Consider the following 16,237-nt stretch of genomic DNA (forward strand, 5'->3'; position numbering starts at 1 on the left):
ACATGACCCATTTACAATACTAGTAAAAGTGTGTGTGTGTCATTGTGCACTGATTTTAATAACTTTTAAAAAATGAACCCATTACACAAAGTCAAGTAGGTAATCTAGGCAAACATGACTGAATTAAAGTTAACCCTAAATCTATTTTAGAGAGTCTTTACAATGCATGGACAGATGTAGGCCTACTGTACATGCATTGTCATCAAGAGATGAGCATTAAGCAGCCTGCAGAAGTCCTAAATGGGAATGGGCGCGTTCGAGCGGATCGATTTTGTCTAGTCCGATGGTCACCGCCTCTGAAAGTGTGTTGCATTATGGGAATAAAAATTAACTTTACAAAAACCATGTGATCAAAGATCATACAGATTTGATGGAATTGCCTTCAAGTCGCTGCGAATGCTTCTCATCAACTGCACCATATAGACAACGGTCAGCTAGTGCAGGGTTTCCCGAACTCGGTCCTGCCCCCCGGGTGCACATTTAGTTTTTTGCCCTAGCACTACACAGCTGATTCAAATAACCCAAAAGGAGGAAGAGGCGAAGTGAGAGGATTTACCCCAAAATCTGTCCGTGTAAAATAAGCAGACCAAGTGGAGATTTTTTTCCTGTGGAGGTCAATGAGTGTTGAATTACATTAGGCCTATTTGATCCAATAGAGGTTTGCAATGTTTAGGCTGTTTACAAATGTACTGATATGAGTGGATGTACGTGGCATTCCTGCAAATTTGAGAAAAACTACTTAGTTGTGCCTGTTCACAGTATGTCTGCCCTCTCATTTGCTAGAATGGTCCCATCTGATCTCGCCTGCCTTCCATCTTTTGAGGACTTGTATTTCCAATGTTGGAGCGGTCACTCAACTATCTTGTCAATATAATAGATACTCTTTGACGTGATTGAAACAGGAACCAACTTTGCTGTGATTCTAAAAGCTACAGGGGATACCCCTCTGAAACAATTGTACGCACGTCATGTTTTCAGTTTGAGTGTGTGTGATATGGGGGTATAGAAAAGTTTATTTCGACATTTTGTAAAGACAACTTATTGTTTATAAATGTTTGTTGACATTGCCATGTTGATCTGAGCCTTGCTGTTAGAAAACCACTAACGTTTCTGAGTTTCCTAATTCTGACAAGTACTTGAACGCGGCATTGCTGAACGCACACACCCAATGAGTCATGGACGGCAGAGACCCTATGACGTTGTTCGGCTATTTTACCGTTTAGTCTGATTGCCATTAGATAGCACAGCCACAAATTCTAAATGCAATTTATCGTAAAAATGTATGAAAACAACATTTGAGCTTTTTTGTCTTCATTTAAGGTTAGGGTCAGGCACAAAGTTCGCAATGTGGTTAAGGTTAGGTTTAAAATCACATTTTAAGAAGATTCATTTTAGAAATGACTTTGTGGTTGGGGTAACTAGTGACGACCGTTTAGTCATTCGGATGGGATTGTGACATGTTTACGAAGTGCGTATAAAAAGGGGTAAAGCGCTCTAGAACGGTATTGCGCTGCCTGCGACCTAGGCGAATGTAATTCCGCACGAGCTGGAATCCTAAACTTATTGCGGGGGGGAACTCCTGAGAAGCGGATGAAGAAACAGATTTTGCTTCTTTTTACATTCCGAGGACTTGTAAGAAAAGGAAAAAAGAGTAAAAGAAGAAAATGTCCAAATGTATATTACGGAAAGCTGAGCCCAAGGACGTGTCAGACATATTGCGACTCATAAAGGTAAAAGGAGGTTCCATTCCCTGTGTTTAAGGATTTGTGTAGAAATGTATCTAAAATATAAAAGTTTCTTGTTCTTTAAAAAAAAAAGCCTAGGCATATTTCTCAATTATTGTGAAATATTTAACTAACAATGTTTTTATTAACTATAAGGATTGTTTTTTTCATTGCCTATATTTCCAGGAACTTGCTAAATTTGAAGAAATGGAGGAGCAGGTCATCTTGACAGAGAAAGGTAGTCTACTTTTAGGCCTGTGTTTGTTTGGCCTATTGTGACCATATGAAGTGTTTCCCCAAATGTCCAAACAAATCCGAAGTCTCTTCATAAATGTCCTCATCATTTACTTTAGAACTACTTGAGGACGGCTTTGGGGATCATCCGTTCTACCATTGCGTCGTCGCGGAAGTCCCTGAGGATCATCAGAGCTCAGATGGTAAAATATGTTGTAATTCTGTTTCCACGCTCTCGCTCTCTCTCGCTCACACCACACACACATTTCAATGACCGTTTGTAAGGAAATAGTGCAACGGTTAAATCATTCAAGGGAAAATCCACTCAAACTCTATTTTTATTTTTACATTAGTCCAATGTTTATATAGTCCCAACAAGTTTTCATGTCAACAGGCAAGTTGTCAAGATATTGGCCGTTCAAGAAGCAAAGTGTCACCGGCCATCATTGGGATGATGCAATATGCGTTTGAGTGGCGTTTCCCTTCAAATTCTCCCCCAAAAAAGTGCAGTGTTGGTGTGCATAACTCAAAGTCCAGTTTCAACTCGGACAACCTTGCAGTGTAACAGTTTAACTTTACGTCCGTCCCCTCGCCACGAACCAGGGACCCTCTGCACACATCAACAACAGTCACCCACGAAGCATCGTTACCCATCGCTCCACAAAATCTGCGGCCCTTGCAGAGCAAGGGGAACCACTACTTCAAGGTCTCAGAGCAAGTGACGTCACCGATTGAAAGGCTATTAGCGCGCACCACCGCTAACTAGCTAGCCATTTCACATCCGTTACAAGAGCATGATGCATCTCAAGGACCAACCTGGCCAAGCATGGACTCTGATATTAATCATGATGTGGTTTGGAATGTCAACTTATAAATTCTCAAACACCTCCAAGTTATATCATAACTAGGCCCCATAGATTTTCCTGACTGACCATGACCAAGTATTCTTCATTATCACACACAATAAGCCCAGTGGGGTTTAGCATCAAGTCCTAGTAGTTTTACACATACTTCCTTGTTGGTTTTGATGTGGATGTTTTCACTTTTAGGATACACTGTCATTGGGTTTGCCATGTACTACTTCACCTATGACCCCTGGATTGGAAAGCTGCTCTACTTAGAGGACTTCTATGTGATGAAGGAGTTCAGGGGTAAGTATTGTCTACTCTGTGAGTCTTTTCCTAAAATATGTTGTGTTATTTGCATTGAAGGCAAGGCAACTGAATCAGGATCCATGGATCCAGGGCTTAAACATCAATCTAATCTTTGATCCTGTTTTCTCTCAGGTTATGGTATTGGGTCAGATATCCTGAAGCTTCTGAGTGGGGTAAGTCTACTTTTTTGCAATCAATTCACTGGAAGGACATTTGCTTTTCCAAAACATGAAAAAGTCGAGCCTATACATCATTTAGATAAGTCCAGTCTATGGAACAGTCTCAGGCTATATGATGACCCTGTCCTGTCTAACTTTATTGTCCTCCCTTCAACAGACGGCAGTTAAGACTCGCTGCAGTAGCATGCACTTCATCGTGGCAGAGTGGAACAAGCCGTCCATAGAGTTCTACAAGCGCCGTGGAGCCTCAGACCTGTCTGATGAGGAGGGCTGGCGACTCTATGCGATTGAGAAGGATGACCTGGTTAAGATTTCTACCAAGAAGCGCTAAATTCAGCAAATGATTACTGACGGCAAAGCCTTCCCCTTTGACTCCATTGTCAATGTTCTTCTTTTTTTTTTTATTTTTTATGTGTATCATTAAATACAAAAACAATATTTGTTAAAGTTCTTCATACAGGACTGGTTATATATCTGGGTTTTTTATAACTAGAAGTCAGCAAGTTTAATTTATTTGTGTCTGAATGGTTGTGAGTGACCTTCCTTCATCAAGGAGAAAGGGGGATACCTAGTCAACTGAATGTATTCAACTGAAATGTGTCTTACACATTTAACCCCACCCAAGAACTATGCTGACATCAGCTAGTCATGTGATTGTGTACTGGAACATAGAGGAATTGGCATGTTTTCTATAGGTTATAAGAAGTTTCGAAAGCAACGTTTTTCTACCAATGATAACGTCTTGCTCAGAGAAGTGGGGGCTTGTTTATGGAAGGACAGAGCTCTTAAATGTCTTGTCAAACAAGTGTTTTTTTTTTCACTAATTTGTCCTCACACATGCCTAGGGTGCCTTTACAGTATTTTTGTGGCCTTTAGTTTTACTGTAAAAAAGCAATTTTGTCAATAGATACAGTTTCAGGTCAACATAAATACAGTACATTTAAATCACAAAGTTGAACTTTCAATACATCAATTTTATAACATAAGTGACCGGTCCTACCCCATCCTGGGTAAATGCCAGAGAAACACTGGGCTATCGCAGAAGCAGGTCATAAGAGTTGCAGATGGGAGCGAGCCTAACCATGATGTACAGTAGCATACAGGGAGCTGGACCTGTTATACCTGGGAAGACTGCTAATCTTGTTTTGTTGTCAATGATCCTATCACACCTTATCTGAAAAAAGAGAAGTCATAAGCCTTTAGCTGCAATAATATTTTAGCATAAGCACCTGATATGTAAAGTACACTGATTTTGTTTTGTGCTATCACAAATATTTATCATGAGTTGACAACATTAAGTGACAAGTGATTGGGGTGTTCCATACGTCTGCAGGCTGATCAAGAGGCTAATTGAACACCAGGTCAATGAAGGTGTTAGGCGCTGGAAGACTGGTATTGTGCAGAAATGTTCAGGTTTGGTGTAGCTGCTGTGATCAGGGTTTGGACTATGCAGCTGGGCTGTTTTCCTAATTTTTTATTTTTTTTCATTGGCTGTGAAAGAAACCATGGCAGCATGTGAAAATTCAGACTTGATAACCCATTACACATTTTTGTAACCTTTATTTAACTAGGCAAGTCCACTTAGAACAAATTCTTATTTACAATGACGGTCTACCCCGGCCAAACCCTCTAACCCGGATGACGCTGGGCCAATTGTGCGCCGCCCTATGGGACTCCCGATCACGGCCGGTTGTGATACAGCCCGGTATTGAACCAGGGTCTGTAGTGACGCCTCTAGCACTGCGATGCTGTGCCTTAGATAATCTGTACTAGTTTTGGACCTGACAGGATGAGCTCATCTTCCCCTCTACTGGTGTGGTGGCGGACTTGAAAACTTTCTCTACGTTAACGTAGCCCTGCAGGGCGAAATCGTACAACGAGTCTCCTGTGTTCTGTGGGAAGGAAAAATAGGCTTAAACACAACAGTATACTGTACATTGAGAACTGAACATCGCAAGATTACCCTACAACACTACATCTTGGCATGGAACAATATTCATTTTCTCCCACACGTGCAAGTACAAATAAAAACAACACACTCACCTTGGCGATTGATGCGGCCGCTTGGGGGTAGTACATAGAGTATCCCGCAGCCATCAGCCATGTAGGGTAGATGAGCTTCTTCACCCTTGAGCCTAGGAGACACAAGAGAGGACCACAGACTATTTTTATTCAAGGAGATAGATTAGAAGCAAGAAAGGGAAAACCGGATAGGGCAACAGGAAGCAGTAGTAGGCCTGATATTTGATATGGTCTGGAGGCAACAGCTCTACCGCTAGACCAGACTCTAGCCCAGAGACTGACTGATACACAGTGTTTTCTTAAACACAGAGACAAAGTGGATAAACCCAAACACACAATGGAGATCAAAAACAGGGTACTCGTCATCCAAACTCAAAACTAATAACTCTTGCAAGAAAGAGTCCAAGAAAGAGGGTTTTGTAGGAATGTGAAGGTCTCTGAAAGTACAGAAAATAACTCTGGTAGCAAACTGAAACTGATATTCTAATTGTACAAATGGGTGTACATTGCAGTGTATGAATATAATAATAAATGCCATTTTGCAGATGCTTCTATCCAAAGTGACTATTAAACAGTCACGTCTGAGTGGCCCCAGTGGGAATTTGACCCACGCGTTGCAAGCACCATGCTTTAACAACTGAGCCACACAGGACCACAATAATGAGTAATGTGTGCACTTTGTGTGTATCACGGGGCGTGTGTTTTCTTACCACTTCCTAATTGGATGGCACTTTCAACCTTGGGCTTCACTTTTACAATAGCACCCTGAACCCCACAGGAGAGGACAGTACAGTGAACATGTAACATACATCCGCTAATATCACCCAATGTCTGCACCTTGAGAGCCATTCAAGAATGGATAAATGCTTATTTTTAATTGTTAAAGAATAAGTTCACATTTAATAATATGATAACATGATAATACGATATTTCATAGTAAATATGCTCTTGCCGAATAGTCTTCAATTTAAGTTTACTGTGATGCTTTACGTTGTTTGTACTGTGATGGTTATACTGGTAGTATAACTAGTGGTAGGACTGCCATGCCCCCAGAAACCTCATCCAGTTCTGTGGGCCTAAAGCACTGGCCATTCTGTTATCCAGTAGAGTGCTCGAGTTAAACATCAAACAACAGCACTTTGTGTACCCTTGACCCATTGTAAAGACATTCTGCACTGTACAAGAACAACTACCAATAAAGTTCCAGCCAAGGCACTGTACTGACAAACATGTGCTGTATGTTAATGAGCTGCTTATCTCTGGACTGAAAGAGCCAATGGGGAAGAGGTCAGAAGGGCAACTAAGAAACAGTGATCACAGTGACAAACACAGATGTCGCGTTACCCTGCTCAGACATTGCACGCATCAACCAATGCTTGAGTGTGTCATCGACTCACAGATTGCTAAAACATATGATGTGGTTAGCTGATACAAAAAAAAGACCTATCCAGGCATTGTAAGGTCTGGCATGCGTCAGAATTTTTACATTCTTTTCAGAGTACTTTACCAGTCTCTTAGAATTAACTAATCAGCTTAATCTTTATCCCCCTCTGTGAGTCTGATGATTCTCTCTCTCTCTCTGTGTGTGTGTGTGTGTGTGTGTGTGTGTGTGTGTGTGTGTGTGTGTGTGTGTGTGTGTGTGTGTGTGTGTGTGTGTGTGTGTGTGTGTGTGTGTGTGTGTACACAAGTGTATGTGTTTGTGGCTATGGGGAGTACCTGAACCTTTTCCACTGCCGAATGGCTTGTTTGCTAAAAGGGCAGCTTGGTGTGATCACAGGGGCAGAAGCAGAGCAGCACAATCACGACTAACACTTCACAGCAAACAGACAAAATCATTCCAACACGTGCAATGATTATCGATTGCAGCATGGATTCATCCATGTGAAATGCGCAGTACAGATTTACTGCCCCCGTGATATGCAACTTTTCAGGGAAGTTAGGAACAAATATACAAAGGCAGTTAGGAAAGCTAAGGCTAGGTTTTTCAAGCAGAAATTTGCATCCTGTAGCACAAACTCAAAAAAGTTCTGGGACACTGTAAAGTCCATGGAGAATAAGAGCCCCTCCTCCCAGCTGCCCACTGCACTGAAGCTAGGAAACACTGTCACCACCGATAAATCCACTATAATTGAGAATTTCAATAAGCATTTTTCTACGGCTGACCATGCTTTCCACCTGGCTACCCCTAACCCGGTCAACAGCCCTGCACCCCCCACAGCAACTCGCCCAAGCCTCCCGCACTTCTCCTTCACCCAAATCCAGATAGCTGATGTTCTGAAAGAGCTGCATAATCTGGACCCTTACAAATCACAATCTGGACCCTCTCTTTCTAAAATGATCTGCCGAAATTGTTGCAACCCCTATTACTAGCCTGTTCAACCTCTCTTTCATATCGTCTGAGATTCCCAGATTGAAAAGCTGCCGCGGTCATCCCCCTCTTCAAAGGGGGAGACACTGTAGACCCAAACTGCTACAGACCTATATCTATTCTACCCTGCCTTTCTAAGGTCTTCGAAAGCCAAGTTAACAAACAGATTACCGACCATTTCGAATCCCACCGTACCTTCTCCGCTATGCAATCTGGTTTCAGAGCTGGTCATGGGTGCACCTCAGCCACGCTCAAGGTACTAAACGATATCATAACCGCAACCGATAAGAGACATTACTGTGCAGCCGTATTCATCGACCTGGCTAAGGCTTTAGACTCTGTCAATCACAACATTCTTATTGGCAGACTCAACAGCCTTGGTTTCTCAAATGACTGCCTCGACTGGTTCACCAACTACTTCTCTGATAGAGTTCAGTGTGTCAAATCGGAGGGCATGTTGTCCGGACCTCTGGCAGTCTCTATGGGGGTGCCACAGGGTTCAATTCTCGGGCCGACTCTCTTCTCTGTATACATCAATGATGTCGCTCTTGCTGCTGGTGATTCTTTGATCCACCTCTACGCAGATGACACCATTCTGTATACCTCTGGCCCTTCCTTGGACACTGTGTTAGTGTCTCCAGACGAGCTTCAATGCCATACAACTCTCCTTCCGTGGCCTCCAACTGCCCTTAAATGCAAGTAAAACTAAATGCATGCTCTTCAACCGATCGCTGCCCGCACCTGGCCGCCCGTCCAGCATCACTACTCTGGACGGTTCTGACTTAGAATATGTGGACAACTACAAATACCTAGGTGTCTGGTTAGACTGTAAAGTCTCCTTCCAGACTCACATTAAACATCTCCCATCCAAAATTAAATCTAGAATCGGCTTCCTATTTCGCAACAAAGCATCCTTCACTCAGGCTGCCAAATATACCCTCATAAAACTGACCATCCTACCGATCCTCGACTTCGGCGATGTAATTTACAAAATAGCCTCCAACACTGTTCTCAACAAATTGGATGCAGTCTATCACAGTGCCATCCGTTTGTCACCAAAGCCCCATATACTACCCACCACTGCGACCTGTATGCCCTCGCTTCATACTCGACGCCAAACCCACTGGCTCCAGGTCATCTACAACTCTCTGCTAGGTAAAGCCCCGCCTTATCTCAGCTCACTGGTCATCATAGCAGCACCCAACCGTAGCACGTGCTCCAGCAGGTATATCTCACTGGTCACCCCCAAAGCCAATTCTTCCTTTGTCCGCCTTTCCTTACAGTTCTCTGCTGCCAATGACTGGAACGAACTGCAAAAATCACTAAAGCTGGAGACTCTTACCTCCCTCACTAGTTTTAAGCACCAGCTGTCAGAGCAGCTCACAGATCACTGCACCTGTACATAGCCCATCCAATCTACCTCATCCCCATACTTGTCACGCCCTGGCCTTAGTTATCTTTGTTTTCTGTAATATTTTGGTTAGGTCAGGGTGTGACAGGGGGGATGTTTGTGTATAGTTGTCTCGTCTGGGGTGGTTGTATGGTATAGGGGGTTTTGGGAGAGTGTATGGGTTTGTGTTGAGTGTAGGTGTCTAGGTAAGTCTATGGTTGCCTGAATGGTTCTCAATCAGAGACAGCTGTCATTCATTGTCTCTGATTGGGAGCCATATTTAAGGCAGCCATAGGCAGTAGGCTTTTGTGGGTAATTGTCTATGTTTAGTGTCAGCACTATTTGTTTGTATAGCTTCACGGTCGTCTGTTTGTTGTTTTTGTTCGTTTGTTTCGTCTTCTTAATAAAGGAAGATGTATTGTTATCATGCTGCGCCTTGGTCCTCTATACAAAGTTACGACGATCGTGACAATACTGTTATTTATTTATCTTGCTCCTTTGCACCCCAGGATCTCTACTTGCACATTCATCTTCTGCACATTCTACCATTCCAGTGTTTAATTGCTATATTGTAATTACTTTGCTATTTATTGCCTTACCTCTCTTATCCTACCTCATTTGCACATGCTGTATATAGACTTTTCTACTGTATTATTGATTGTATGTTTGTTTATTCCATGTGTAACTCTGTGTTGTTTGTGTCGAACTGCTTTGCTTTATCTTGGCCAGGTCGCAGTTGCAAATGAGAACTTGTTCTCAACTAGCCTACCTGGTTAAATAAAGGTGAAATAAAAATAAATAAAAATAAACTGACCTTGGTGAAACACAATGTACAGTATTTCTAGACCAGGGGTTCTTAAACTTTTTCAGCTCGAGACCCAAATTAGAAATGTACTGTGCTCCCATTACCCAAAATCTTCCTCCAACGACCCAAATTAAGAACAAATAGTGTGTTATTATAGATGTATAACTAAGAGTGTGTTATTATAGATGTATAACTCACGACCCACATTTCATATGCCCAGAGCCCACATTGGGTCCCGACCCATAGTTGAAGAAACCCTGCTGTAGACACATAGGAATACCAGTAAATATTAACTGGTCTCTGGGAAAATAATTACTGTGGATACTCAATACGCAAAGAAAAATTTAGATGAATGACACTAGTGAGACCTACTGTAGTTAATATTTACCGGTCACAACTAATCATAGTAAATCTTTGGAGGTCACAGAAAAAAGGGTGCATTGTAAAATATGTAAAAGCAGCTGGGATGATAATGTAAAGCATGGAAAAAACATTTCACATTTCAGTGCCCATGTGAAGTTATTTTGGGTCTATGCAGTGAGGCTGGGCTATCAGACATTATGAATCTTCCCTAGAATTACATATCTAAACAAACACCCAACAACTGTCTTTATTTTCTGAGAGGAAAGACTGTTCCTAACAAAGGAAATAATGACTGTCACCCAGTAGCTCACTGGTGAGTAGGGTTATCAATGTACCTGACACCAAGTAACATATGGCTCTGCCAGTTTCCTTAGAGTGGTAACACCTGGCTCCACATTGCGGAACTTCTGCTGCGGTGTAGTGTAGAGGGAGAGCTGTAACAAACAACATTTTACATGGGTCAGTTACCTCATACCAATGTTGGCTTGCCTCAGACAGGAAGTATGCTGACAGACTTCAGAAAGTGTGATTCTGTGCACAATGCAGTACCTCATTTGTATTTAAGGTGACATTGGGCTTGTCCTCGGCGGCAGCAAACACAGTACCTGACATCAGGCTGAGAGTTACAGGCACAGCAGCCACCCCTGCTACCTGAGGAGACACAGAACAACTGGGACATCAACAGTTTGGTCTACACTCTCAGAGAAATGGTAGGTCTCAAGGCTGTTATTCACGTTTTGCAGTTGAGAGCATATCCACTCTACAGCATAGCCTGAAGATAAGCAAACACACATGTCACATTTTGGAACAAAGAAACATTTACACAACACACTCAATTTCACAAAGTTTTGATCTCTTTCTGAAACACATAATAACAAAAATATGTATTGGAAGCTCTTCAGGTTTTTTTTCTTTTTTTGACTGAGTCAATAATTTACATGAATTTAGTTTGACACACTGATCTGTGGATTATAGACTTGGCTCGTGCTTGTGTGCAAAGGTCAAACACATGAACACACAGACACACATTTTAGATAATGTGAATATTGCTTTCATTAATATTAAGTATGAAAATTAAAGGGGAAAAAAACAATTGAATACCGAATAAATACTTTCCAAATATTTGGCTAAAATATTACATTTTGCAGCTGAGACCTACTATTGGAGGGCTCAATGGAGCCATCCCAATGTTGAACGTTTCACAGGTCCAACAGTCCATTCAGACCTGCAAACACCCTAGGAGTAGAAGCTAGAAGTTGTAATAAAATTGAGAATTGAGGCCCTTAAGATTTACCAAAAAACTATGTTGCCATCTAGTGTCAAATAAGTGTATTGTTAATCCCATTAAGTGGGGACTTGATAGCTACACACATTTACCGGTTTATCGAGTGTCTGTCCAGTTCATGAACTTCTAGCAATCACATCATAGCCTAAAGCATTTCCACACTGTAGCAACAAGATGACAAAATGGTAAACTCACTGGTTAAATAACACGTGTGAAAAACGAACTAAGCGAGTTTATTCACTTTTTACATTAGCTGGCTATGGATTACTGGTGACATATTGGCTACTTTACAGCGCCAGAAGGAGTTAACGTTGTTCAGTTGGTTATTAATGTGCCCGACATACTGCATTTTTAAATGTATTTTTTTATTATAGGTTTTATACTACATTATGCATTTCCTGCAATGCAATGCCCTTGACAGTCTGGTATCTGGCTCGCTGTTCTTAAAAGCCTCTGGTGCGTCACCGGGAGTTCGAGTCCCCTAAATATTTTTTTTATGAAACAGATCGCTATTCAATTAAAAAAAAAAAAAAAAAAACACGACAATAAATCTATGTGGACTGGAGACCACATACATTAATGCAAGTGATTTAGTTGTTACGTAGTAAATAAAGTTTATATTCTCACCTTGTACATGATCCTTTTTTGCGGTGCCAAGCTTCAAGTACCTACGGTGTCTGAGGGAACATGCTGCTTCTCTGGCTGCATTCCAATCTGTACTTGTTACCTTCCCTCAGTTCTGGTTCATCTACTATAGGCCGGTGCTCTCATAATAAAGCCAATGAATAACCTGATAATTACTTGATAGTAACTTGTTATTTAACAAATAGCAGAATGCAAATGTCGACAATCAGTTTACTGTAAAGTTTTTGTGGTCTTTTTCCAGTGCTCATTAGCTCAGGAAAGGTGGATTTGACATTGGCTCGTGAAGTCAGTATTCTAATCGTCCTTTAGCAACTCTTCTCAAACAAGTCAGTAGCCTAACAACATTGCAGGAGTGGATAATGAAATATGGGTAAGGGGCCATATATTCATTATACAAGACGATGCGCACATGATCAAGTCTGCCTTTGTTGTTAAATGTCTCACCTAGATACACTACATGACCAAAAGTATGTGGAAACCTGCTCATCGAACATCTTGTTCCAAAATCATGGGAATTAATATGGAGTTGGTCCCCCTTTTGCTGCTACAACAGCCTCCAATCTTCTTGGAAGGCTCTCCACTAGATGTTGGAACATTGCTGCAGGGACTTGCATCCATTCAGCCACAAAAGCATTAGTGAGGTCGGGCACTGATGTTGGGTATTTAGGCCTGGCGCGCAGTCGCCGTTCCAATTCATCCCAAAGGTGTTCGACGGGGTAGAGGGCAGGGCTCTGTGCAGGCCAGTACAGGAAAGGACCTTCCCCGAACTGTTGCCACAAAGTTGGAAGCACAGAATCGTCTAGAATGTCATTGTATGCCGTTGCCTTAAGATTTACCTTCACTGAAACTAAGGGGCCTAGCCCGAACCATGAAAAACAGCCCTAGACCATTATTCTTCCTTCACCAAACTTTACAGTTGGCACTATGCATTCGAGCAGGTAGCGCCAATAATGTCCAAAGCTGTCACCAAGGCAAAGGGTGGCTACTTTGAAGAATCTCAAATATAAAATATATTTTGATTTGTTTAACAATTTTTTGATTACTGCATGATTCCATATGTGTTATTTCATTGCTTTGATGTCTTAACTATTATTCTAGAATGTAGAAAATAGAAAAATAAAGAAAAACCTTTGAATGAGTAGGTGTGCCCAAACTTTTGACTGGTACTGTAAGTATTCAGACCCTTTGCTATGAGACTCGAAATTGAGCTCAGGTGGATCCTGTTTTCATTGATCATCCTTGAAATGTTTCTACAACTTGATTGGAGTCCACCTGTGGTAAATTAAATTGATTGGACATGATTTGGAAAGGCACACACCTGTCTATATAAGGTCCCACAGTTGACAGTGCATGTCAGAGCAAATACCAAGCCATGAGGTCGAAGGAATTATCCGTAGAGCTCTGAGACAGGATTGTGTCGAGGCATAGATTTGGGGAAGGGTACCAACAAATGTCTGCAGCATTGAAAGTCCCCAAGAACACAGTGGCCTCCATCATTCTTAAATTGAAGAAGTTTGGAATGACCAAGACTCTTTCTAGAAAAAATATAGAGAATAAACAGGGATCTCTAAGGTCAGGGCGTGACAAAACTGGAGAATGTCAGCTACAGTCTCTTCAGAAAGTATTCACAGCCCTTGATATTTTCCATTTTCTTTTGTTTTAGAGTGGAATTCAAATAGATTTAATTGTCATTTTTGGTCAACGATCTACACAAAATATTCTGTAATGTAATGCTAACATTTATTACAAATTAATGAAAAATAAAAACAAATCTTGATTAGATAAGTATTCACCTCCCTGAGTCAATGTTAGAAACACCTTTGGCAGCGATTACAGCTGTGAGTCTTTGAGTCTCTAATAGCTTTGCACACATGAATTGTACAATATTTGCCCGATATTCTTTTTTAAATTCTTCAAGCTCTGTCAAGTTAGTTATTGATATTTTCTAGACAGCCATTTTCAAGTCTTGCCATACATTTCTACACCGATTTAAGTCATAACTGTAACTAGGCCACTCAGGAACATTCAATGTCGTCTTGGTAAGCAACTCCATCTTAGATTTGGCCTTGTGTTTTAGGTTATTGTCCTGCTGAAAGATGAATTCATCTCCCAGTGTCTGTTGGAAAGCAGACTGAACCAGGTTTTCCTCTAGGATTTTGCTTGTGCTTAGCTCTATTCCGTTTCTTTTTATCCCCAAAAAACCCTAGTCCTTGCTGATGACAAGCATACCCATAACATGATGTAGCTACCACAATGCTTGAAAATATGAAGAGTGGTACTCAGTGATGTGTTGTGTTGAATTTCCCCCCAAAACAACACTTTGTATTCAGGACAGAAAGTACATTTCTTTGCCACATTTTTTTCCAGTATTACTTCAATTAAGTGCCTTGTTGCAAACAGGATGCATGTTTTGGAATATTTATATTCTGTACAGGCTCCCTTTTTTCACTCTGTCATTTAGGTTAGTATTGTGGAGTAAATACAATGTTGTTGATCCATCCTCAGTTCTCTCATATCACAACCATTAAACTCTGTAACTGTTTTAAAATCACCATCAGCCTCATGGTGAAATCCCTGAGCAGTTTGCTTCCTCTCCAGCAATTGAGTTAGGAAGCACTGTTTTTTAAAGTTTTTTACACATCTACCGATTGGTGCCCTGCTTTGCGAAGCATTTAAAAACCTCCCTGGTTTTTGTGCTTGAATCTGTGCTTGAAATTCACTACTCGAATGAGGGACCTTACAGATAATTGTATGTGTTGGGTATAGAGATGGGCTAGTCATTCAAAAATCACATGAACCACTTTTATTGAACACAGAATTTATTATTGTGATTTTGTTAAGCACATTTTTACTCTTGAACTTATTCAAGCTAGCCATAACAAAGGGGTTGAATACTTATTGACTCAAGACGTTTCAGCTTTTCATTTTTTATTAATTTGTACAAAATTCAACAAAAAAAATCCACTTTGACATGTGGTATTGTGTGTAGATCAGTGACACAAAATCTCAATTTAATACATTTTAAATTCAGGCTGTAAAACAACAACATTTGGAAAAAGTAAAGGGGTGTGAATACCTTCTGAAGGCACTGTATATACTGTATACTGAACAAAAATATAAACGCAACATGTAAAGTGTTGGTCCCATGTTTCATGAGCTGAAATATAAGATCCCAGATATGTTCCATAAGCACAATTTCTCTCAAATTTTGACCACAAATTTGTTTACAACCCTGTTAGTGAGAATTTATCATTTGCCAAGATAATCCACTCACCTGACAGGTGTGGCATATTTTTTTATATATATTTTTTATTTATTTTTATTTTTTTATTTATTTTTTTTACCTTTATTTAACTAGGCAAGTCAGTTAAGAACAAATTCTTAAAGAACAAATTCTTATAAAGAAGCTGATTGAACAGCATGGTCATTACACAGGTGCACCTTGTGCTGGGGACAATAAAAAGCCACTCTAAAATGTGCAGTTTTTCACACAACACAATACCACAGATGTCTCAAGTTTTGAGGGAGCATGCAATGGGCTTCCTGACTGCAGGAATGTCCACCAGAGCTGTCATTTCTCTATCATATGCCGCCTCCATTTTAGAAAATTTGGCAATACGTCCAACCGGCCTCATAACCGCAGACCATGAGTAACCACGCCAGCCCTGGACCTCCAAATCCGGCTTCTTCAATTACGGGATCATCATAGGGGGTGCTGATGAGTATTTTTGTCTGTAATAAAGCCCTTTTGTCTGGAAAAACTCATTCCGATTGGCTGGGCCTGGCTCCCCAGTCATGTGAAATCCATAGATTAGCGTCTAATGAATATATTTCAATTGACTGATTTCCTTATATGAACTGTAACCCAGTAAAACCTTTGAAATTGTTTCATGTTGCATTTATATTTTTGTTCAGTATAGTATATATGTAACGGATGTGAAATGGCTAGCTAGTTAGCGGTGGTGCGCGCTAATAGCGTTTCAATCGGTTACGTCACTCGCTTTGAGACCTTGAAGTAGTGGTTCCCCTTGCTCTGCAAGGGCCGCGGCTTTTGTGGAGCGATGCTTC

General features: G+C 41.0%; 1 protein-coding gene across 1 annotated transcript; it reads left to right on the forward strand.

Annotated features, from left to right (window-relative positions):
- Nucleotides 1-773: 773 nt before the first annotated feature.
- Nucleotides 774-3,729, forward strand: LOC139551807 (diamine acetyltransferase 1-like). The gene is made up of 6 exons (XM_071363166.1): nucleotides 774-1,730; nucleotides 1,911-1,962; nucleotides 2,078-2,161; nucleotides 3,008-3,109; nucleotides 3,245-3,285; nucleotides 3,449-3,729. Exons 1-6 carry the CDS (start codon nucleotides 1,665-1,667, stop codon nucleotides 3,620-3,622), a joined length of 519 nt encoding a protein of 172 aa, XP_071219267.1. The 5' UTR covers nucleotides 774-1,664; the 3' UTR covers nucleotides 3,623-3,729.
- The last annotated feature ends 12,508 nt before the right edge of the window (nucleotides 3,730-16,237 follow it).

The sequence above is a fragment of the Salvelinus alpinus genome, chromosome 24 (assembly GCF_045679555.1).
Source record: "Salvelinus alpinus chromosome 24, SLU_Salpinus.1, whole genome shotgun sequence".
Classification (NCBI taxonomy): domain Eukaryota; kingdom Metazoa; phylum Chordata; class Actinopteri; order Salmoniformes; family Salmonidae; genus Salvelinus; species Salvelinus alpinus.